This window comes from Pleurodeles waltl, chromosome 10 (genome assembly GCF_031143425.1).
Source record: "Pleurodeles waltl isolate 20211129_DDA chromosome 10, aPleWal1.hap1.20221129, whole genome shotgun sequence".
Taxonomy (NCBI): domain Eukaryota; kingdom Metazoa; phylum Chordata; class Amphibia; order Caudata; family Salamandridae; genus Pleurodeles; species Pleurodeles waltl.
Genome location: NC_090449.1, coordinates 55,464,375 through 55,490,506, shown reverse-complemented (window position 1 = coordinate 55,490,506; position 26,132 = coordinate 55,464,375). Strand labels below are relative to the sequence as shown.

The 26,132-nt window shown below is 43.1% G+C and overlaps 1 protein-coding gene across 2 annotated transcripts in view; it reads left to right on the top strand.

Moving 5' to 3' along the window:
• The first annotated feature begins 1,067 nt into the window (after positions 1–1,067).
• The window catches only part of LOC138261025 (metalloproteinase inhibitor 1-like), a 49,080-nt gene continuing 24,015 nt past the window's right edge, over positions 1,068–26,132 (top strand). Inside the window, exons 1-3 of one of the 2 annotated variants that reach the window (XM_069209635.1) lie at positions 1,068–1,168; positions 16,174–16,341; positions 23,641–23,729. In XM_069209635.1, the coding sequence (XP_069065736.1) occupies positions 16,218–16,341; positions 23,641–23,729 (213 nt within the window). In that variant the 5' untranslated portion in view covers positions 1,068–1,168; positions 16,174–16,217. Of the gene's footprint in view, positions 1,178–16,173; positions 16,342–23,640; positions 23,730–26,132 lie in introns of both variants that reach the window. The other variant, XM_069209636.1, reaches the window with a different exon arrangement.

Genomic DNA, 26,132 nt, shown 5'->3' with positions numbered 1-26,132 from the left:
AATTATTTTTTAAATTATATTTATCTGAAGCGCTTTCTAAACCGGGAATATGTTTTATTTTCAGGATGTTAATGAAGGTGTATGTCATAACGCAAATAGGGCCTGGAAATACTTCAGGACATGCAATAAATCAAGATGAAGTTGTTATGTGAGTTAGAGGAGACAGAGACTGTGACACTTTTTGTTTGCTATTTAAATTGAATGCCAAGGGCATGAGATGACATAATGTAGATCTAATCTTCTGTACACTGCAGGAGATTACAAAAGCATCTGAGAAATCTTCCATCTGTGGGCAGAATTGCCCTCAAGATACTGCAGGATGCCTGGCAATTTTTTCAGCGGTAATTCCATTGGAGGTAATCAAGACAATAGTGAATTATGCTGGTTCTCCAGAAGAAATATGATGTTATCTCACTACCCCTGCAATTAGGCTATAAATCACAGTAGATGTTGTGGATCTATAAATTATGTGTAGCTTGCAAATTGGATACTGGAAACGTAAGCAATTGCCCAGCTCCCTTCACAAGCCCTATAGAGCCACTATAGTACATGTTGAAGTTTCTATAAAGGATCTCTCCCTAAATACTCAAACACGTTTTAAGTAGTTTTCGTAATTTTTAAATGTATTAGGAATTTATTAGGAAGAACAGCAACATTACATGACACAAAAAACCCATATGAAGAATTTTACTGACTCTTACTTACCGCCATGCACCTTAAACGTTCGCCCAAACTTGCACTGAGACAATATAACTGATTTGCTTGCATCTGTTTGTTTGTTTCTAATTTCCTTTTTTCTTTATTTTCACCATTTTAATTTCGTGTTCTTTCAAACTCAATTTCTCCATGTCTTGGTCATTCTTTGACATGTGTATCTCTTTATACGGAAATGCTAATCACCTCTTTCTACACTTCTGTTTGTCTCACTGTTTCACGCTTTACCTTGGTGATGTGTCACAAGGGTGGAGTACCATCTTTTTCTCTTCCCGATACTTATTTCTTCCTAGTGCTTCGCTTCCCGGCAGCCTCGCCCACAGAAAGACATTTACTCAACCTGCTCATTACTATGTGTCCTATAAAAGGACACGAGCAGTCTTTAAATCCCAAGAAGACTTGGAAGGACACACACACACTGTTGCAGGTCCAGGAACTGAGTTTGAAGCCACAGGTAAGGGAGGTCTGTAAAGATTTGCTTTCAGTGGAATCTATAGTTCTGAGCTTTTCCTGAGGATTTCTGAGGATTAATTGCCTAGAGTCATCATGAGCCTGACTAATAAAGACCTTTGCACCCGTAGATCTGAATTATATGCACAAACTGACAGCTCTCTCACGGGTAGTGGCCATTGTAATGAGCATTGAGTGTATAAACACCACGATGGTAATAGGAAAAGAGATTTTAAACAGTGACAAAGACCTTTGTTTAGCCATATTCTGGCTTTGTCTCAATTGGTATTAAAGGTTGGGCTATATTTTGCTGTCACGACCTTAAGAAATGCAGCCATAGATGGGCAGCAGACACCCAGTTTTCTTCCTAGTTCATGTTTGGGTGAGGGCCATTTTGCCTTGATACATTAAAATTAGCTTTGTGGCTTGTAATAGTTGAGGCAAACCTAGTGGTGGCTGGTAATTATGTCAGGGAGAGGGGCTGGCTGGCCACACATGCACACATATACACTCACTCACACCCTTGCATTCACAAATGTGCATATACACACCCACTCACAACACTCATTCACAACAAACATACATTTATACATCCAAAAATGCAAGCACCAAACATTCAAAAACATAAAACTTACCTGCCCTGCAGCTTCCAGAGAGCAAAGCATTGGCGGTCGCACGAGGGTTGGGACTTCTTCCTTCTCTCATTGGCTGACTTTAAGTCAACAAAAGGTCAGTCAATGATGGGAAGCAGCAATCCTTCACTTGTCACAGAGTGAGATGGGGTCAGTGAGAGTGCTGACCCCACCCCACTCAGTCATGAGGTGTCACTGATTGCCACATGGCCGTGTGGTACTTCTGGGCTTAAAACTGAAGCGCCAGGACCTTGAGGCATTTTTGCCAGGCTGAGGAGGTCACACCCACATTTGCTGAGAAATCATCAGCCTGGCAAAATTTAGCATAGGCAGCCACAAGGAGCCTGCACATTTAGCACATGTCTAGCTCCTGGCTACCTGACCTGAACAAGAAGAGTGTCTGTCTGACCTTTGCTTAGCACGACAGGCTCTCTTTTTCTCTGGGAAAAGTTGAGAGGGTGTGACTGCTTCGCCCGTATGGATCGACCACTGGTGGCAACCCCCTCAGATAATTATAAAATTGAACCATATCAGCTGTTGCTCCCTCAATATTACACTGAAACTGCAATTTTTCTGGCTACATGTGAGGATTTTATTTTCCTCCCTATTGAATAAAAGATGATTTTAACAGTTATAAATTTCTAAAGAGAGCTCTCACCCCACTGCAATCCTACTGGTTCTGTCGTGGGTGACAACTTCATCATCATATTGGAGAGTGCATATGTTTTGTTTGATCAAATTAGGAGAGAGAATCCAGAACTTTTACATATTTTTCGTCAGGCCCCTCAGCATACAAGGGAGATGAAATCCCAAATCGTATCAACAGGTGCACTTCCATCGCAGAGGTCCCAGCCAGGGGGATGAGGATGGGTACATGTGGTGGTCATTTCTCTACCCGGGTAGCGGAAGCTCGGGCATCCAGAGATCAGGCAGGCAGTCCATATGCCAGTGACTCATTTAACTCATTTAAGTTCTTTAGGTAACAGTTTCTTTTGGTTCTTTACCTTAATCATAGATCACTTGCTAAATAGACCTCTCTCTAATTTTCTTACATGTTTCTTGACCTGCTTCAACACCTGCCCAATAGTGGAAGTCTTCCGTTTTTTTGAGCTTCTCCTCCTATGACAACTCCATTTCGATGGTACGATGGGACATACTAATGACATCTTAAGCAATTCTTTTTTTCACAAAGCTCATCCTGTTGCAATGTTCAAAGGGTACTTTGAAAGTGAATGACGATCAGGTGCTAGAACCATCAGTGTCATCTTAATGATTTGGGGGGGGAGCCTAGGCGAGAAATATTTTGTGGGCCTCTGGAATAAGTTTGCATTTTGTTTCTGATGTTGTGCTATTTCAAGCCCCTTGTTGCCTAACAATATTTAATTATACATCAAAGTTTAAGGGCCTGATTTAGAACTCTAAATCCCATTCAATCCTATGGGATTTAGATTTTAGCACATGGAGTATCCGTCACCGTTGTGATGGAGTAACCCGTCCGCTGAGTTCCAAATCAGACCCTAAGATACGAAATTACACAGAAGTGTACTAGAGAGAAATTTCACTTCCTCAGGAGGCACATGGGTGGTGGAGGTTCTGAGCAATAGCCTGCTCTGCTCATGCCTTAAAATGTCTCTGACAACCATTGAGGGGTTCGACCTCAAGCACTACTCATTCCACAGCACACCTCAACCCCAGAATGTCTGTCTGTGACTCCACTGCTTCAGCAGCTGTACTATTCAATCTGGCATCCACTGAAACAAAGTGGACTGATTTTGATTACGTTGGAAGTCAAATTCTTATTCACATTTTCTGTGACTGTTATCCCATTCTTGACTCCTGGTGGTAACAAGGCTTGGATTAGGATCAGTAGCATGGCTCCTGGATGCATTTAGACATTCAATAAGTGAATGTTATATGCTGCAGATGACTATTCTCTCTAATGGCTGGAGGTTATCTCCTGTGGTTGTTTTGTTTACTCTGTGAACATCATATTAGCAACTGCTGAAGATAGCAAGCCAAGCCAAAGGCCACCCTTTGATAGGAATATGTTTAGCAAATATTTCTGGCAATTGAAACTGAAAGGTTAAGTCTTTTGAGTGGCCAAGGTCTACACTATACTTGTCATGTCTAGGCTATAATAAACTCTCAAACATCATAGTGTTCAAGGATGCACTAGAATTTCACAAGATTTCAAGATGCTAACACAATGGTGTTCCCCTCTGTTTAATACCTGGTTAAGTTTGTTTTATTTTTTTCCTGGTAGTACGACATCTAATTGCAATAACTGGACACCAGCATCAGCAAACAAAGCTGAGTCTTCCTTCTTTTAGTCTTTGATATTCTCATTGAATATGGCACTGTGGGGAATCTGTACTCTTTACCTATTGTGGGGCACCTAGGTTCTTTACCTATTATGGGAAACGATGGCCCATATTTATAATTTTTTGCATCGCATTCGCGTCATTTTGTGATGCAAAAGCAGCACAAACTTACAAAATATAATTGTATTTTGTAAGTTTGCGCCGCTCTTGCAAATGTGGCACAAAAAAAGTATAAATATGGGCCTATATTCTTTACATATCGTGCACCAGGTGCGTTCTTTACCTGTTGTGGGGCAGATTCATTTTTACCTTTTGTGTGCCAGCTGCGTTCTTTATGTATTGTGCAGTAGCTGCGTGCTTTAGCTATTGTGGGGCAGTTGAGTTCTTTACCTTTTGTGGGGAAACTTCCATATTTATACTTTTTTAGCGCCGCATTTGCGTAATTTTTTTACGCAAAAGCAGCGCAAACTTCCAAAATACAATTGTATTTTGTAAGTGTGCGCCGATTTTGCGTCAAAAAGCGACGCAAATGCGGAGCTAAAAAACGTATAAATATGGGCCTCTGTTCTTTACATATGGTGCATCAGGTGCCTTCTTTACCTATTGTGGGGCAGCCGCGTTCTTTACGTATTGTGCAGCAGCCGTGGTCTTTACCTATTGTGGGGCAGCATGTTCTTTACCTACTGCTTTCTTTACCTATTATGCAGCAGATGCGTCCTTTACTGATCGTGGGATAGTTGCGTCCTTTACTTATTATGGGGCAGCTGCATTCTTTACTTATTGTGCAGACGCTGCAGTCTTTAGGTATTGTGGGACTGCTGCTTTCTTTACCTATTGAGCAGCAGCTGCGTTCTTTACCTATTGCGGGGCTGCATCTTTGGTCTTTACATATTGTGGGGCAGCTGAATTTGTTACCTATTGTCGGGCAGTTGCGGTCTTTACCTATTGTGCTAAAGGTGCGCTCTTGTTGTGCAGCAACTGCGTTCTTTACCTGTTGTTATGAAGATGCATTCTTTGCCTGTTGTGCAACATCTGCATGCTTTACCTATTGTGAGGCAGCTGCCTTCTTTACCTATTGTGGGGCAGATGTGTTCTTTACCTATTGTGGGGCAGCTGCTTTATTTACTCATTAAGTTTCAGCTATGTTCTTTAACAAGACATAAGTATACTTTTAGCAATTCATATTTTTCACCAATTTTAAAGTCTGAACCTTGTGGATTTTTCAAAAGTGTGCATACGTTTTTTTTGTGCCACTCTTTTGTGAGCTTTGTCCGCCACTTAAGATTTGACATCTGAGACCCGCAGTTCTGGGCATGGGTGAACTTTTTCTCTGCAACCCCAATTCCCCTGGTAAGACAAAAAACCCTGCAAGAAAAGACCCGACTCTATAGTTCAGCTGAAATTCACCTTATGCTGGTGGACTCCTTCTGAAGATGCTCGATCTTGTAGGATTATAAACACAATTCAACTGAACAGAGATCAATCGAAAATAAATTGTAACACATCAAGTTCAAGGTTGTATTTCTATAGAGAATGGCATGATTCCTCTTAACATGTTGCTAAAGTTAGGTTAATGCCAAAATCATTATCATTGTGATGATTCAAGTGATTGCCTGATGAGGCCTTGCCATCGGTAGTTATATCTTTGTACAAGAATGCATGGACCATTGGTTAGTATGTTTTCAGGTATGAGTTGTGCTCATCACATCAGGAGTAGAAATAAGGACAAAAATGTTAAAGCATAGTATATATGTTTATAGGTAATACATATGAATATAGATAAGTAGACACATACTTCTAAAGGAAAAGTGTAAACTACAAGTCCCAGCATGAACTCTGTTGCTATGGCGTCTTGCTTAAGTTAAACATGAAGATGAGGCACCTTCCTCTGGGCATGTTGGCTAGGGTGGTTGTTTACCTATCCATCACGGTAAGTGCATCTAAAGAAGCAAGTGTCTAAAGGCTGGAGGCAGAATGAGGCGGGTGCCAAATCTAATGGAACAGCTGCAGAGGGCAAGGGCACATCTGGAAACATTATTGCAGCTAAAGTTTATAATTAACCTGGCATGCTCTGATGCGAAGACAGATGCTTTAGATAGGAAACTCTTGTGAGTCACTCTGTTATTAATGCATACGTTTCCGTAAGTTTTATCCTCTTAATAGCATGTGGGAACCTCCCCAAAAGAGCCATTTCAAAATATATATTTATGTAAGCAAGATATATATTTAACGTACATTGGAAACTGCACTAATATGTTTACCTAAAATCATTCCTCTTTGTAAGGCATGTGCGTCTCCCCATTTGCAGCCACTTATCATATTACTATGTAAACTGTTCTTATTGCAGGATTATTTTTAAGTTCAGGACCAGGAAATACGAACACTGAGAAAGTAGTTCATAAACGTGTATGACTGAAAAGGCCGGCGGCCTAGTTTCCAGTGCGATACCACTTCCGGTGTGCACGGTCACCAGACAGAAAAGAGCCGGGGAAAACAAAGCTGGGTAACAGGACTGGTGACGTGACAGCGCAGGTCCCAATCAGCCCCTGTGACGCAAGGGGGCTTCCAACCATCCAAGGGGCCCGAGCCCTCAGGCGGGCCCCTACTTACCTGCAGGCCAATGAATATCTGTAAGACATAGGAGACTCAGAGCTGCAACGTGGGCTCCTACTTGTGTGTCATGCACTGGCCCCATCAGTAGTGGTGTGATCAGAAAAGAAGAACCAATTAAGAATACCGGGCAAGCCAATGATCTGTTGTCATCTTTAAGAGTGGATCGAACAGTGTGCAATACAAAGTGTAAGCAAACTTCACCTGGATTATTTTTCTATAAATAGTCGGAGGGATGGAGTAAGAGGAATTAATAAAATGCAAAGTGGAAACCTGACAGAAATTTGCATTCACAATGGTGACAGGCTGAGAGGAGGAAGAGGATGGGGCGAATTCGGGGAAAATGGAAACCGGCTTAGTCCTCCAAACTCCCCTTGACATCAGTACACAAAATAATGTGAGATTGACTGGTACTAGTAGTAGCAACCCAAGAAATGCTGATCCGCCTGCAAGTACCACAGGAAACATAACACAAAAAAAAAAAGAAATATTAAGTGATAATGTAAATAGTTTATGGGTATTTGTGGAACCTGACCAAGAGAGCAAGAGTGGCAAAAAGTGTAGAAAATTAAATCCCCTCAATAGCTCTAGGTTGCTCCTGACATAATTGAAATGCATTCGTTGCTACCTCATCTCATCTGCAGCAAGTAGGGTGTTTGGGAAGTAAAATGAGTGTAGAGATGACAAAGATTTTACTATTTTCTGTGATAGAATCGATAACTAAAAACCCAATGAATACAATTCTTATTAAAAGAGGAGGTTGAACACAATGAAACTCCAGGAGTGGGCTTTTTGCAATGCTGTGGTGGTCTTCAGGAAATCAAGCTAGAGTGGACTACCACAGTGCTCAGCAAAACACTACGTACATATTATTAAATGATATAGAAGGTACCTTGAGGATTACTTTACCACATGGAGGACTTGGTGATGAGGGGCAGTACACATTAAGCTCACACAAGTATGCCTGTCTGAGGTGGGAAGCAGAAAATAAAGAGGGTAGGCCTGATTTCAGCAATATTGAGTAGGGATGGTGTACAATGTACAGAATAACACATATTCTGGAAACCTCATGGACTCAAAAATGTATTGAAGCAGCAACTCTTTAAACAGATAACAGAGCTGTATGAGAACTTGTGTTTCCAGGAAACATGGTTGTGCATGTAGGATCCCCCAATAGATGGTTTCTTGCAAAACTCACAGAGAGCAATACATAACTCCTAAAGACGCTCCACAGGGTGAGGGGGTATTCTAACATTAACTTCAACAAAGATTTGCTCTAGGTTATGGGAAATGAATACCCAAGGCAATTGAATGTTTGCTTGTGGCTTACAATTATGAAATGCTAAAACTGGGTTAGATTCCATTATTGTATTAATTTTATGTGCAAGTGTAGAGCTCATCCGTTTACGATGATGAGATGGAAATGGTCAAGGAGGACATGATTACAATCTACTCAATGTACCTTCAGCATTTGCTTTTATTGTGAGGTGATTTGAATTCTAGATTAGCCCCTTGCACAATTGATGTTATATATGAAGAAATGTTTTTTACATTTAACAGAAGCCTAGGTAGTTTTTCTGAAGTTGTTGTAGCAGCAAGAGACACATCCCTACTAAATGTCCTTGCATCAAATGGTTTAGTTAGTCTAAGTGGATGTGTACCTAAGGATATTCTGGCAAGGAAAATCTCTCTGTGCGGTAATCAGAATTACCCAGTTGATTATGTCTATGTACATCCTTGGGCCTACAGCTATGTCAAGCAGTTTGAGGTATTACAGATGGAAGGGAGTGATCACTATCCTTTACTTTCAACAATAAATATGGGAGCCCTCTGTAAAAGAAAGCACATGCTCCTTAAAATATGCGTTCTGTGATGCTTATGTACAAGCATAACACAAAAGCACCCAAAGATGTTAAAACAGTTCAGTAAGAGCATAAAGAGATCATAGGAGAATAGATACCCTTGAACTGTGCATCTTTAAAGGTCAATCTAAAGCCATTCAATAATAAGATAAACAGAAAAACATCTGAGTAAAAAATAGAACCCTTTGGTGGGATGATGAACGTAGGCATCTAACACTAGAAAAGCATATAGGGTTTTTATCGAATAAAGAGGATAAAAATCAACTCATTGAATTAAGACAGGAGCTTAAGAGGTCGATAGCTAGCAAGAAAGAGGCTTACCATGAGAAAAGCTGGACAATCATGTAGAAACTATCAAGACAACAATATTAAAATATTGCAGGAGCTGGTACAAAACGGCCTAGGGAAGAATGAGGGAAAACTGAGATGCCTGTGGGAGAGGAAGCACGGTTGTACACATGGAAGAAATGTATTATAAAGGAATACTAAGTATCCAGCGGCCTGCCACATTTCACATAAATGAGGAAATAAGGGAGAGGTTCTCCCAAGGAATAATCAAAAAGGCCACTTACAAGAGCAGCCAGTAAAGATGGTCTATCTTGTTTTACCTGCTCTTTCAAAAACTCCTAACAACCAGAATTGTTATGGACAGTTGCCAGGGTGGGGATTAAACCCATTTATAAAAAAGAAGATGCATCTGCTACTGAAAACCATAGACAAATAAATGTGTTGGACATGGCTGGGAAATCTTCGAAAATCCTCTGTGGGGTATTGAAAGAATGGGCAGAAACAATTTTGATAATGTCCATATAGCAGGGTGGTTTTAAGGGGGGCACTCTACAGCAGGTGATTGCGTTCGCTTGTGGGCCATAGCTAAAAGATAGATAGAGCTTTGAAGGGGGCTGTATTGTTGCTTTGTGGGCATCCATTTGGCATTCAATACTGTTGATCGGGCCCTGCTGTGGGAAGGCCCGCACAATTATTAATTAACTTGTGGCTTACTCTCGATTCTACAAGAAGTACATAGAGAAAATTGCACAAGTTGAATTTGATACTGATGGGTTTCTTTCACAGAAAAACTATTTATTACGAGCAGCCTGAGGCAAGGCTGTGTTCTGTACCCTTGTTGTTCTCCATATTTTTAGCCCAGCTGTCAAAAATCTTAGGCATACATAACAACCTTAGCCCCAGAATGAATGGTTCACATGTACGCTGCCTTCTTTATGCAGACAACATAGTTATCATGGATTTAATGGAAATCGGGCTGCAGAGAAAGCTAGATGTCTCCTCAAATTGTTGTAAAAACGTAAGGAGAAAACTAATGTGCTTCCATTTGGGAAAAAGAATGTAAAGTGTAAATGGTCCCTAAATAATGCTAAAATTGAGATAGTTAATAGATGCAAGTATTTGGGGATGTGGTGTGGGAAGAATTTGTCATGGAAATAGCACATTCATCAGTGGGAGGAGTTAAGAAATTTGATGATGTGTATGGAGGGCCCTCTCTAAGACTCGAATTGGCAGCGTTTCGAGGAATGATTCAGCCACAGTTCCAATATGGAGTGGAGGTACTTGTTATAAAAGGAAACACAAATTGGGATCGGCAAGAAGGTAGATATTTCAAAAGACGACTGTCCTTGCTGCCCTCTACTACAGTCCAGGCCACCAGGATGAAGACTGGCCTAATGCACGGAGCTATTTAGCATTTGCAGAGACAATAAAAGTCTGGGTGAGAATAGACAAGGCTGATTTCCTCAAAATATTTACGCTATTTAAAAAGAAATTATGAACAGTGCATTAAATTGGGTAAGAACTGTTAGGGCAAGGATTGATTCTTTATGTAATAAACTAACAATAAGACATAACATTCCAGATACAATAAACATTTGCAAAGCCGATCTCTGAAAGTTGACAAAAAGCACAGCCAGGGAAGATCACTTGAGATACCTAAGAACGAAAAAATCTTATCTCGTTTGTCAACCTCATGTTTGGAGGAGGAATCATTCCCCTACTTACTTACCGAAAGAATGTTTAATATTGTGATCCTTGAAATTTAGATACAGGGTCAACCTGGTTTTAACTTTCCAAGTTTCGGAATCCCTTCTGGATGAGCATAATATTTTGAATGTGTTTTAAAGATGAAAGGTGAGTCAGTGCACACTATATTGGATTGCCTTTGGTTTGTAGTACAGCAGAAGGCATTATTGAGGCCAGTTTTAAAAAATACGATATCAAGTAAAGGCAGCAGGCAGCAATTTTATTACTGGATATGCAGTTTCCTGACATAGCTGTGCTTTGGGGCAATTTATATTAACTTTGAATTAGGTTTTAACAACGTTTTAAGTATTTTACTGCAATATATGTCAGGGGACACTTAAAATGATCTGCTTGTGGATGTTCTGGGTTGGTCTTATCTTGAAATGGTTTTACAAATTGTACAAAGAAGACAGTACAAATGTTATATAATATTTATTCAGTGGTTTTGTTGTGAGTATGTTTTCAAGACCAAGGTCTAAAAAAACTCACTTATGACAGTCTGGCTAGTGGGAGTTTGAAATCTATCTATAAATGGCTGTCAATGACAACACAACACACCTTTAAGAAGGAAAATGCACCACTACTGGCTTGTAATAATTTGTTACAAATGAGTGTTGACGTCATAGTTTCAGGACATTTTACCCTCTCTATAACCTCAAAACTCCCCCCACTGGAGGAGTGAGCCCTGTAACAATTACCAGCAGTAGCAACTCTCTTGTCTGAACTCACTTGTATGAACTGACAGACATTTTGTGAGCACATCCTACTGCCTAGCCGTCTGCTGCCTATAATCTAAAGAGGAGGTATGTGCAGGCCACGGGAGCTGATAGCCACTTGCCAGGCTGCACACTCTCGCCCGCGGTCCCTTTCTCTTACAAAGTGCCTGTCCCTCACACAACCTTGAAGCACTTGAAGGATTACATCCCTCTGTTTCCACAATAATCATCAAAGATGTCTGGTTGAGGACTAAAGTGGGAAACCCTCTTTTACTCCTGCTCCCCAGTCACCTAGCTACACATAGCTTCTAATTGTTAAACCTGGGCGTTTTGACTTCTCCCCTTACCCTCAAGTTACTGTAGCTATAGGAGTGATTTGTTAGTTCGGATGCATTTTTTTTGCATCCCTGATTTTACTGTTGTACATTTACAAAACAATGGACTAGATGTACAAAATGACATTGTGATTGCAAACCCTGTAATTCACAAAATCACTACTTTTGCGAGGGAGAAGTCCATCACTGTAATGCACAACTGATCTTTATTCGATCCATAACAAATGGAAGGGTCAGGTGTCCCTTCCAAAATGTGATTCAGTTTATGTTTCATTGACTTGCAATGGCAATTCTGTTGCAAATCATTGGAAACCGGTAACTTATTTGCAAAGGGGAAGAGCACCCATTGGGACCCCTTAGCCTGTGGCAATCAGCAGTAGTATCACCAGTAGTAGGCAGTGGCCCAGAGGACCACTAAGGGTAAGATTTGGAAGCTTATATTGGTTTATATTTACACTTTCACTCATAGATCAGGGGTAGGAATGTCATTCTGTAGTCCACCAGTCATGAATAGTCTAGGTCTAGGTATGCATTGTAGGCATAGCGCATTGATGTCTCTGGCTTGCATTCTACTTTCATCTGCAACAGGCTTGCAAAGGGCAAGACTGCTGTAGTGGAAGAAGAGGTGCACTAGGTGCAGTTTCCACCATCATCTGCATGTGTGAGGGATGCTCTCTGCCTCTACTACATCTTTGAGGCAGTATTTTATATAAACATTGACATGCACCAACCCCTTCAGGTCCATAAATGTCAGGTGGCTGCTTACATTGGTAACTTATGTATGCAGCTAGGCTTTCCTAACATCACCAGTCCCCTATCACCGTGTCCACGTTGTTTATTTCAGGCAATGCATAAGAGAGCACTGAGCGCAAACTTCTTTGGTACGGATGTAGGCCAGGAATGTGAGAGCAGCATCAGCATTTGCTCAGCTGCCTGCATCCTGCACATATGCCCCGTTATTGAATTGGGCTCTGCTGGGTTGAAAACGCTGCTATACATTTATAATGGACAAAATACCCTTTGCAAATGTACAGTCTCAGCTCAGTCATTTAGGGATTTGCTACGCCTATCCGCATCTCTTTCTTCTATGATTTACACACCATCCTTGGAGATATACCTCATCCTGGGCAGCCTATTGTGTCATTAAGCTGCTGTCCAAAAGAAGCACCTGTTTTGAAGACTTCAAATGCGTGTGAGAATCTGAACGCTTCGAGTAACTCTCCATGCCACATAAAGTCAGAAACTTTTAGGGGCACATAACTAAACCTCACCTAGATAGAAGTCAGGCTCTTAGTGCTTTGGTGAGGCCTAATGGCATCTTTATCTGTGTTACCAGCATCACGTTTAAAAAATACATACAATGAGTGACTTTAAAGAACTCTTTTTATACTTTGGGTTTTACAAATGTCACTCAAATTATGCTTCCTCCCACTACGGTACACATTATATGACAAAGGGTCATCCCACTTCAGCTTTTGGCTGCCTTTATTTGGAACAATTTCTTTTGCTTGTGGAGATGTATAAATTCATCAGAAACAATATATCGTTCCACAAGGTTCAGACTTGCACTTCTATTTTCCAGTGGCATCTAGTACTGATGTTTAGTAGGCTGTAATCACACACATCCAAAGCAATCAACAAATTATTGACAACTTCAATATTGAGTCATCATCATAAACCAGATTTGGCCTAATCATCTACCTTATAGAAAACAAGCACATATCATTAAATTAGTAGCAATGTATTTACTCATTTGTATATTGAAGACACCCCCCTCATCTTTGAAGGACATGACAGTATGTGTGTATGGTATTTTCATATTGCAAAACTAGCTAAAATGCAGCAGCGAAAAATCAACTAAATCTGCTTGAGAGGGACATCTGAAAATACCTTCAGGTATTGCAGCTTTTGAAAGAATAAGGGTCAGATGTTCTCAGAATTCAAGCAACGCAGGGCAGCAAGGATCGCTGTTGAGCTGCACTAAGTGAATGGGAGGGAGCTGCAAAACACCATATCTACTAAGACATGATGCTCTTCAGCTCTGTCCTTGCTTTGGCGCACTTGAGGCTGTCTAGAACTAATGCAGACCCTTGCACCCTGGCACAAGGGGGCCTGCATTACATGCAGGATTGGTTTTGTGCAGAAAGGGAAGTAATGAGGATAAATAAATATATTTTCCCTTCTTACACCTCTTTAGGGAAGGCGCACCATTTTGGCACAAACCTAAGTCTTTGTAGATCTGGGTTTGCATCAAAAGGCATGAGTGGATGGACAGGAACACCCATGCTCCACCCAGGCAACAACTACCCGAAGCAAAGTAACACAAGGCAGCACGTTGCACTACCTTCCATTACTTTGTATTTATTAAGCCACACAAAGTGGCTTTCCATTGCTTAGTAAATGCCAGTAATGATTCTGCGCCTGGGCTCCGCCACAAAAGTGATGCAACCCACCACACTAAATCATAGGAACTCTGCCCCTCAGTAGGTGGATCTACGTCAAGAGATGCACGTCTAGTACTTGATGTACTGCAACGGACTCAAGTGGAACATTTAGTAACAGTTGGCAGCACTGTTTCTTTGTGTATGTTTTGCCAGCCTCTTTCATAGAGAAGTGTATGTAAAGAAAAAGGCTTTATATTCAAAAGTTGTATTCATTGGTTTTCTTAACTCTGTGATATTTACGGCCTTATCTCTAAAGAATTGGTGTATGGCAGCGCTGCAAGTCATTTTGCTGCGCTGCACTACTCCAAATCGAAAGGGCAGGAATACACCGTATCTACAAAATATGGGGCATCCCTGTCCTTTCAGCCAGTGCACAAATTGCACCCGAGCACCAGTGCAGGCACCCTTGCACCATGGTGCAAGGATTTCTGTGTTGTTGGCATGATTGTATTTGTGCAGGAAGGTGCACCTTTCTTACAAAAAACAATCACAAGAGGTGCTTTCCTCGTGCTATGTGTGCTGCAGAATGCAGAACCCATAAAAAGAGAAAAAAACGAGGAGAAATGTAAAGATTTCTACTCTTTACGCCTGCTCTGGCGAAGCATACGTTTTTGGTGCTGCCACAGATTCATGCAATGTTGTAAATCTGGGGCAGTGTCAAAAATCAAGGGTGTTGGGTGGGAGCATCCACAGCAATGCCCATGGCACACCTCCTAGGTACTGAGAGAAGCAACGCAGCGACTTGCGCTGAGTTCCCTTACACCATTATCTAGAAGGCCATGTAAAGCCCTGCAGGGTGGCTTTGCATGGCCTTGTAGATATGAGTCTGCCCTGTGTGCTACAGGAGTGTCAAAATATGTGCCGCTCTGGTGGCCCACGAGGACTTGTAAATAAGACTCTTTGGGGGTCATTCCGACCCTGGCGGACGGCGGGCGCCGCCCGCCGGGCGGAGACCGCCAGAAGACCGCACTGCGGTCAAATGACCGCGGCGGTCTTTCTGACTTTCCCGCTGGGCGGGCGACCGCCAAAAGGCCGCCCGCCCGCCCAGCGGGAAAGCCCCAGCAAAGATGGAGCCGGCTCCGAATGGAGCTGGCGGAGTTGCTGGTGTGCGACGGGTGCAGTGGCACCCGTCGCGATTTTCAGTGTCTGCTAGGCAGACACTGAAAATCATTATGGGGCCCCACGACACCCGTTCCCGCCATCCTGTTCCAGGATGGCGGGAAGGGGGTCGGAATCCCCATGGCGGTGCTGCGAGCAGCGCCGCCATGGAGGATTCTTTGGAGCAGGGGTAAACCGGCGGGAAACCACCGGTTGCCCTTTTCTGACCGCGGCTTTACAGCTGCGGTCAGAATTGCCCATGAAGCACCGCCAGCCTGTTGGCGGTGCTTCCGCGGCACTCTGCCCTGGCGGTTTTCAAACGCCAGGGTCAGAATGACCGCCTTAGTTTTTTCCTATCACATGCTTCTCTATAGATCAGCCATATACTGTGCGTTATAAACAACTGTGGGTTTGATGGCCCATGTTTATGACTTTTTTAAAAGCAGTCAGCTAGGAACAAATTTGAGTCCACTTGAATTTAGCAGTTGCTGCTAGCACCTTTGTATATTTAAGGGTTACTTCACAATGTTGCAGTGTAAGCAAGACAGTCATTACACTTTACAATACTGACACATCACTGTGTACCAGTTTTGGCTTATTTATATAGCCCATAGAAAACAAACGCACATTATTAGAGCAGCTAACCTTGTATATACAATTTGTCATTTTGAATACTCCAATTTGGTGGAAGAGTTCTGAAGCAGTAGCGTCTCACTTCAGTGGGGGATCTAGTAACTTCTTGAGGGGCTGCAGCCTTGCTGAGGACTTCAAACTGCTTCTGATTTTACAGTGACATCCAGTAATCACTTGAAGTGCTTCACTGTGCAAAATACCAGACCTATAGACTTTGCAAATGCTTATTTTTGACTGCCCGCCGCAGAAACCGTGCTAGCATTCCAGCTCCACCCAACTTTTGCTAAAAACCTGAAATGTGGCTCTTAATCTTCTTTTCATTAGAAAACTGCCCCAGCTGAGCTAAATCTTCTGATCTCACAAAAACCATGGACACCAGGAAGTGGATCACCTTAATGGCGGTTGTGCTTTTCCTGGGGGGCTTTTCCCCTACAGAAGCCTGCAGATGTATTCTCAATCACCCACAGCGCTCTTATTGCAAGGACAATGCTGGTAAGTTTCCACATTGCTTCATTTTTACTGATGTACTTTTTTGCTTTGACAACAGAGGGGAATGCAAGGTTTCATCAGGCACTTTTTAATTCATAGAATGACTAAGGGTAATTGACATCAGAAGAAGTAGTCGTATGGTAGGCTGGTCTCTCCCTTCAAATATGGATACAAGAGACTGAGATATGGTTAGTCTTAGCAAGACCCAGGAGGATGGTTATTTTGCAGATACTGTTACTAATATTCGATAGAATGATTGATAACATTTATTTCCATTGTCCTTCGTTCCTGCATTTCACCCTCAAAATATCAACCTTTGCTTCAAAATCTAAAGGCTGGCAATTTCCTTTCTTGCACTAGTTTTCATTACAACCCTGCTAGGCCAGTTTATGGAGGTGCAATCTGGAAGTGCAGTATGTTTTTAGTGCTCACCAAAAAGCTGCAAAACGTGTTTGGTGCGAAGAACAGCATTTTTAGTTAAGGTTGTGCAAAGCTGTGAGTTTCCCCCCTGCCACTTCGGATTTTTAAAAGTCCAGTCTTTGCATTGTCTGAAGCTTGCAGAGTTTTTAAAAAGACTGCCTACGCCTTAGTGGCCATTCACTAAAGTGCCCCCACCCTGTGCAGTTGCCCTTCCATGCTGGTCCCTTCCCTCGAGTTTAAAAAACGTGGCCACCTAAGCTCCTCCAGAATTGTGCCCCCAACAGACTCGCCTGCCCATTGCTGCACCGCATACCTTTTACAGATTTAACACTGTCTGGCAAAAAAACAGTTTCTGTTTTAGTTTTTAGTCTGGCCACAATCTCGTGGTTAAAAATTATATTGAAGAATTTACTTACATAGATAGTAAATATACAGAGGCTGCCCTTGCAATTGCTTTAAAACCTTGGTAGGTGAACAGTTCATATTCTTGTAGGATTTCTTGCTAAACTAAATCCAGCCCCGAGACATTAAAATCTCAGACAGAAAAGGATGATTCCAGGAGAAAAAATATTCAGCTAGGAGCAAGGGAGGGACATGAGCAGTGATCACTCACTTGCTACGTTTTCTAAATAATAGGCAGTTAGCTCCCAAGGACTTTGGTTTCATGTTTGCTTGTTAAAGGACCCAGATTCTGGCAGACTTTTTCCATGAACAGTGGTCACAATGTACAGGCAATCCCCAAGTAGAAGAGTTTAGGTACCTAGGAGGCAGATAGGAACTGGTTTAGGAGGGAGGGGGAGAAAATGGCCCACAAGTCTTACATGTAGCCTGATCAGATGCTATCCATTCATGCATGCAAACTAAGCGGTTACCTATGACTTGAAATTAGGCATGGGCACAAAATTCACGGAAAATACATTTGGAAAAATTAAAATGATAACATTGTGGGGTGTGTCCAAGATGTCGGCTGAGGCAAACATGTCTGCCTGGGTTCCACAAGCGATCTGTCTGATACTACAGACATCTGCAGCCCTCGGGCCTATCTGAGGTGTTGGGGTGCTGCCTCCCCACTGCCCTGGTCTGGATTTGGGGTTGGCACTACAAAGGAGAGCCTGAAACCTCCAGTGCACAGAACAGTGTTTCTGGCTGGACTGCACTGGGAGCCTCCTGTGTGAGTGGTGTCTGAACAAGCCATCAGCATGAGCCAGCTCCTTCAACAGCCAGAGTTCCACAAGTTCTCCTTCCACTCCCCGGTTCATCATGTACACACCTGTTTTGCTTTCCTTCTCTTATCTTATGACCGAGCTTACAAAACTTCTCTGGAATGCACTTCTTAGTTTAAAGAAGACATTTATTACTATTATTACTTCACCACGAGGTTCCTGAAAGACGAAATTAGTAGTTTGGAAGCACAGGTTTAAAAGTAGTCGCAGCAATGAAAGCAAAATATATCAAAGTACTTCTCAGTTGCAATATACACAGCAAATACGTGATTATATTATAGCTTAACTTCAAAGCAAAGCATAAAAGTCAAAATTGCATCACCGTAGGGCCTAACACTCCGCTTCATCTTTCTGAGGTCTGCAAGTTGATGACTTTGGTTCAACTGCGAGAAAGAGATTTTCTACCCAAAAGGGAGACAGGCAACTCACGTCCGTTCCTGTCTGAAGTCAAGATCTTTCTCCCCCTCACTGTTGCCCAGGGCCATCGTTAAAAGCAAACTCAGTGTGAGAACCGAATAAACTTGGAGAGTGACCAATTCTCCAAACTTCACTCGTTCCCAGACTGGATTGAGAGGTAAACACAAAATCTACACTCTCTTATCAGCTAGGTTTTGGTGTGAAAAACACAGCTTGGTCTATCATGTGGAAAAACACAGCTTGGAAAAACACAGCTCATCTGCAAAGTCTCAACTGCAATGTCTAACTCCACGTTAAAGCCAATAGGCAGCTAACCTTACTACCAAATGTAATGTCTAACTCCACGTTGAAGCCAATAGGCAGCTAACCTAAATACCAAATGTAATGTCTAATGCCATGTTAAAGCCAATAGGCAGCTAACCTAAATACCAAATGTAATGTCTAATGGCATGTTAATGCCAATAGGCAGCTAAACTAAATACAACATGTAATGTGCTACTGGTGGACATTGAGCAACTAATATGCGCAGTGGTAAAACACAAAGTCATTGGTCAAACACAATTAATAGCATCACACCCCTCTAATACACCACATGGAATATCTGGTGTGCACGCTATCCGATCACTGCCAGTTGCTAGTAATGGTGACCTGGGGCCACGTTCTACCCTGTATTCCAATGTAGAAGCTGCAGACTGATTGTCTTCTCGACCCTCCACCCCTGAAGACCTAGCTGCGCAGCTGAAATGCTGCTTTGAACATAATGCTGGCTGAGCGACTATCCGGGTGTCAGAATGGGATGCTCACAAAGAGGTGATAAGAAGACATTGCAAGGCTGGTCTGGGAAGGACATTTGCGTCCCATCCCCTATTGGAGCAATAGTGGCAGATGATGGTACGATCTTCAATACCCTGGAGGAAATTAATACCACTGTTGTGAAATTCCATAGCACTTTCTACTTTACTAGGGTTGCCCCCTCCTTGACTGCTCTCCTGGAATTCCGGTGAGAATGCTGCACAATGGGCTGACCTGGATGCACCTCTTCAGATTGAGGAACTATGAGTGGCCATAGCACAGATCACTCATGGCAAGACGCTGGTCTCTGAACGCCTCCCCATGGAGTACTGTGCCAAATACAGTGCAACCTAATGCCTAAGCTACTAGAGGTTTTCAATGAGGCACGTGCTGGCGGGTAACCACCGGACATGCTCCATGAGGCCCTGATAGTGGTGCACCCAAAGCCGGGCCTACACCCACTTGATGTTAGAACCTATTAGTGGCTGTCATCACTGTACCTAGACTACAAAATCCAAGGAAAGGCCCTGAGCAACAGGTTACTTCTTTTGCTTAGTTCCTTGGTACATGTAGATTAGAGTGAATGCATGCCAGGTCACAGTACCTTCCTTAATGTCTGTCGAGTCTGGCGGCTGATGAAGTCTGACCCGGGGATTACAGGATGCAGGATTACAGGATGTTCGCGGTGTTGCTTGGCACTAAGAAAGCATTTGATACACTCAGCAGGGATTACTTATTTGCAACTCTAGAAGTAATGTAGGTGATCTGTGTTACATAAGCTTTCTCCAAGCCCTTTACATGAAACCAGGGGCAAGGGTCAAGATGGGCCAGTATATTTCGGAAAGGTTTGGCATTGGCTGAGGCACCAGGCAGGACTGCCCCTTATCCCCACTAATCTTTACTCTTGCCATGCAGCCATTGGCCTGTCAGCTGCCTGCTCTGGAGGCTGAATGGGGGATTGAGGCTGCTGGTTCCCACCATATGATTTCTTTATATGCAGATGACACCCTAATTTATCTACGTGACATGGACACCTCGATGCCTGTGGTAGTGTCCCTGCTGGACTGTTTTGGGAATATATCAGGGTTTAAAATTAACTGGGTTAAATCTTGCTTCTTTCCTCTCCACCCAATTCCAGAGACAAATAGGTGATCTCTCACTTGGGCCAGACTGCAATGGCAATATGACTCTTTTAAATGTCAGTGTATACAGGTCTACCACTCTGACGCAGACCTGCTTGAAGGAAACATATATGAGCTACTTGGTTCAATGTACAGGTCGATTCCATTCTGGACATCTCTCACCCTGTCCCCGTGGGGTGCGTGGCAATATCCAAGATGCTGGGCGCTCCCACGGATGCTATAATATTTCTTGTCCCTTCCACTTTCGCTCCCTAAAGGCTTCTCGCTTCTTCAAGGAGTCAACCATTATTGGTGGAATTGATCTGGGCCATGGGTAGATGCAGGGTAGCCCTAGACAACCTATACAGCCTATCGCATAAGGGGTGCTGGGGACACACTTTCGAGTAGTATTATTCTGTCACCCAGTTGCTGTGGCTAGGAGTAGCTGCTGATTGGAAAGGAGCCACGGTTCATCGTCTACTGGCTGGGGTCCTCATGTATACTTGGTTGTTGACTCCGGGTCCTAGTGTCCCTGGGGAGTCCCACCAAATTAAAATTGCTATGAGCGGCTGGCAACAATATATAACAGGGCCGGAGAGTCACTCCCCATATCCAGATATGGCAGATGGCTATTCTCCAGGAGACTGTCGGACCCCATGACATGACATCCTGGGAGGAGGATGGTGTGACACAGGTTAGGGACTTCTACACTAACAGCATGTTTCATCCCTTCCCAGAAATTGCCACTGCATTCCACATACCCGATGGACATTTTTTTACTTATGGGGCAGTGCCATGCACACTAGCATGACAATGGGGGCAAGGGCACATGGATCGCAAGGTAGCAATACCTTTATACACAATGCTATCACATGGCGGCACACGTAGAGTCAGTACGGCCCTATATGCAGCCCTCCTGATTCATAAACAGAAGCCAGGCGCAAATCAAGAGAGCGATGTGTGGAGGCTCTCAGATTCCCACTGGCTGATAAACAGTGGGCCCAAGCCCTACAACAGGCTAAGGAGGTCTCACGAAACTGCTGATTAAGTTCACCATATTTAACTACCTACACCAAACATTCCTTACACCTCATTGCATCTCACACATGTTCTCTAATGCCAATTTAGGATGCCCTAGATCCAGGGTATTAGATGCAGGGTTTCTGCACATGGTGTGAAAGTGTTCAGGGGTAACTAGGGAGTGGTAAAAAGTAGCGAGCATTACATCATCCCTGGTTGACAGTATGACCCTACCCAATCCTGAATCCTGCCTACTAGGTATTAGACCCAGACCTAAAGGCAAAAAACATTTGCACAAGTTCCTAGATTTGACATTGGTGCTCTACAAACTGTGAACGGCAATGACATGGAAATCATCAGCACGTCTAGGCACGACACTCTGGCTCAACACCTTGCTCTAAGCAGAAGCAACAGTTTTGTGGGAGGCCTGTGGGGGTGCCACATAGGCTCTCACGATAGGGAACATGTACCTACAGAAATTGTAGATGAAGATCCTCGAGTTGAAAGACGATGGTAGACCTCCATAGTTACCTGACTGTACACTCAGGGTCGAACCAGACATGAAGGTGCAGGTTGGTGACCGAGGCCCACAGTACTAGGTGAAACGTGAAGATGCGGTAGATGTGTGGGGGCTTGATCAGAGCGCCTTGTGTGGACCAGTGGGTTAATAATGTCAACAATCGAGATATTACTCCTTTGGAGCATTAGAACATTTAGGATTACTCTCAAATGTGACTGTGTCTCGTTATATTGGTCATGTTGTATATCGTAAAATGGGGTGAATATATGCTGACAACTGTAACATGATTCCAGCTTACTGTTACTTGTTTTGTTTTTAAAATGTCAATAAAAAGATTAAAAAAATTGTGGTGCACTGATTGCATAGCTAACACCAGCCGCAGGCCATAATTCTAGGGCTGCCTATGTTGTGGGTGTATTAATGTGCAGGGGCGTCCTCCTTTTCTTTCTGGTCAAAGATCAGAGAGAGAAACAGGAAGTGATGTCAGGAAGTGATGACAGGAAGTGTTTAGTTTCCCTGACTAAAAGGGAAAAAGATATATGAGTTTTCGCTGATGAAGTGATGGTTGTGCTTCTTTGCTGAAAGGATATAGCTGATCATACTGCGCATTGAGACCCGTGCTACTGTCTCATGCAACACCAGAACAATCTTCATCATTAAGGGAGTACGACAAACCCAACAGAATAATCATGCCATTGCAATGGGGAGGGCGCTGCATGTTGGGAAAATATGATCTAAACAGGTGAGTCTTCACCTGCCAACTGAAGGGCAACAAGTTGGGGTTTCACTCTCAGCTTGCTAGGAAGAGAAAAGGGGCTTGAGGCCGCTTAAAATGACTGATGTTGATCCTGGCAGCTTTTGAATCGAGGAATTTTAAGGTGTTTGACCATGCTTAGCAGACTTCATTTCCCATCACAGATTAAAGCATCAACTTGCTTATAATACTACAAAAAAATTAACATTTAACAGCGCAAACAGTGCTACCAAGACTATGGGGGTTATTACAACTTTGGAGGAGGTGTTAATCCGTCCCATAAGTGACGGTAAAGTGACGGATATACCACCAGCCGTATTACGAGTCCATTATATCCTATGGAACTCGTAATACGGCTGGTGGTATATCCGTCACTTTACCGTCACTTTTGGGACAGATTAACACCTCCTCCAAAGTTGTAATAACCCCCTATATATATTATTTCCAGAAGTGTAACTTTTGACATTATTACTTGTAATTCAATAATTATTTACAATTAAAATACATTTGTATTTCACAATCAGATATCTTTTTAATTTAATATTTTCTCCCTGTACTTCACTATGTGGAGATCTCCATCCCGGTGATGAAGGCCTCATCCTACTTGTGAACTGCTGCTAGTTGTAACTTTTCACTTGTAAATTCAGTCCTCGACCTCCCACCCCCTGGCTAGAGGGGTGGAGAAATATAAATGTGCCCAAAGTTGAAAATCTACACTCCGAAATGGTGATCATGAAAAAATGTTAACATTTACACCCAAGTGCCGTAGTACATTTACACGTGAGTAAAACTACACATGCATTTGTACCTTTTTGAATCAGGCTCCACTCTATGTGAATACTCTGCATGGGTCCTGCCATTCTGAACCTATGCTGGGCACCTTATGCTACTGCTCCACAGTAAACTGATCAAACAGAGACAGAGCTAGGGGACAGCTCTATTCATTAGCCTCTTGGGGTTGGTTGTTCTTTGAATCAATAACCATTTTCTGTGGTCCTGTCATTTGGTGCTAAGTGTCTGTGTTTTATCGGACAGCCCTGAAAATGAAGTTCCTTGAAGCCACCACGAGGACTGTGCCCGGCTCACAGAACGTGCAGAAGGGTTTCAAAGTTGAAGTGGATATGGTAAATATATTATTTTTCTTTCACAGAATTCATAGTGAGACAGAGGCATCAACATGGTTTTTGGCAGAAGAGCTTTGCTTGGGGGTTTCACAAAAGTAAAGCAGATTTATTTGACATCTCAAGATCTAACAGAGCCAGTGGGTTTTAGTGACCATGTTGCTGCCCGCCCTCCTTCCTGAACGTTGTAATATTCTAAGAATAGGAGACCCCGGTGGTGTTGAATATTTAAAATGCCCAGGAAATCAGAGGTGACATCACAAATCATTTTGCTTCCTTTCACATTACAGAGCTTGCCTCTTGTTCCCACCTTAGGCTCTCAACAACAGCCTCCTGTTTGCTGCCACATTACACTGAATAGCGGCACATTTTTTCCTTATCTCCTTCTACCTGTACAGACTGTGCTTCACTGTTTTAGAATTATGTTGTGTTTTTGGGGTCTCGGCCTCATGGTGCGCCCCAAACCAGCTTGATAGCTGCAAGGAAGGAAATTATTTGTAATGCACTTACAGAAGTTGGAGATGGACCTCTTTACCTGAGCTTCCACTTGTGTGATGACTCTTTCATCTGCTCTTCCAGTGGGATGGCCAGCTGCCGTAGAGACTCATAACTTTATATATCATGATTGGCAGTCTCGACTCCCAAATGCTGTAGTGTGCTCTGAGTCACGCAATGGCTAGCGGGGGTGATCCGTTGCTCTGCTCTCCATCTATTTTGTATTGATGGTATAAGGTCTCGGAGACTCAAAAAAGCCTTCTCTTGCCAGACCTAAAATTGTCACTGTTACTCATGCTCAATTGTGATCAGTTCATCAAGAGTCTGATAGTTCACAAGACAGTCACAGAATAAAGAGCAATCAGTGGCAACCAATATTATAAAGTGTTTACAATAACATTATTTGTAAAATTGTATATAATGGTTTAAATGGGCGCCCAGGAGTGAATGTAAGCGCATATAAGAGAGGGTACGAACGTGATGATATAAAGCATTTATTTAGAGGTTGTGCATGATCAGATGCCTTAAAACCATGATCCACAATATTAAGAACTACAAATAAAATTATAGAATGTTTACAACTGTGGATAGTACAGACCATCTATTTCCAACAGGGGCTAGGAGTTCAGGAGTTGAGGGGCTGGCTGTATGAGTACGACTTATACACTCAAGAGTTTTAGCTGTAAACAGTGCAGCAGGTGGAGTAGCACCAGCACCAAGGGCTTCTAGGTCCCACTGAACCCAAAAATGAGAACAGACGGCAGTCCTCCTCGCTTGCCACAGGGTCCATGGCACCCTTCTTACTCCACTGCATCTGCTAACAATGAGGTCAGCACAGTTTTGCAGCACACAGAACATTGCTACCAGCAGATGCACCATGCATGGTGTACTGACTGGCTCAGGCTTCACAAATTAGAACCGTACCTCTAGAAAACGGATTCATCTTAACATGAATGAAACTTCCTTCATGCTCCCATACACCAATTTACAACAGACACACAAATATGACATACAAATATTTGTGGAATTGATGTTGATAATGGAGGAGAGAAAGCAGTTTCCTGGGTGAGAAAGACCTGAGTCACATCCATCAGAATCACTTACCTGTGTGGTAAAGAATGCAGAGTAAAGGTCCTGTAGGGTAGAGACTGCTGGGTAAAGGTTACATACCTTTCAGATATAGTAGGAACTAACAATGAATCCCAACTTTTGGGGTTTGTTTTCCGTGTGCACATTTAGGCCCTCATAACGACTTTGATGGTCTTCCATGAAGACCAACAAAGCCGCAGGGCCAGGACACCGCCAGTGCTGGCGGTCCCCCGTCCGCCATATCATGGGTACTGCCGGATTTCTACTGATTCCACTACCGATCCCGCCCCGCAAGCAGGACACCGCCTACTATATTATGGGCCATAATATGGCCTGACGGTGTCCTGCTGGAGGGGTGCTGCTGGTGGTGGAAGTGCCCCTTCCTGTTCCCTGCCGGACGACCTTCTTCATTGAACAGTTAAGGTGATCGTCCGACAGCAGAGGCAGTGGGAGAATGGGGGGTGTTGTGTGTGCGTGGGTGAGTGTGTGGTGTCTGCGTTTGTGTATGAATGTGTGTATGTGCGGTTGTATGGGTGTCTGAATGTGAGTGTGCCTGTGAGTGAGAATGCATGTTTGGATGGGTGTGAGTATGCATGCAGGATTGCGTGTATAGATGTAATTGTGAATGTGTGTATGAAGGTAGTTGCGAATGCATGTGTGGATGCGTGTGAGTGGATGCATGTATGTAAGTGTAGGTGAATTGGTGAATGTGTGGTGCGTGTGGGTGTCTGTGTGCATGTATGCGGGGAGGGTGAGTGTGGGGCGGGGGAGGGACGTGCTATGTCAGAAGTGGGGGTGGAGGGTGGGGACACTATGTCAGAA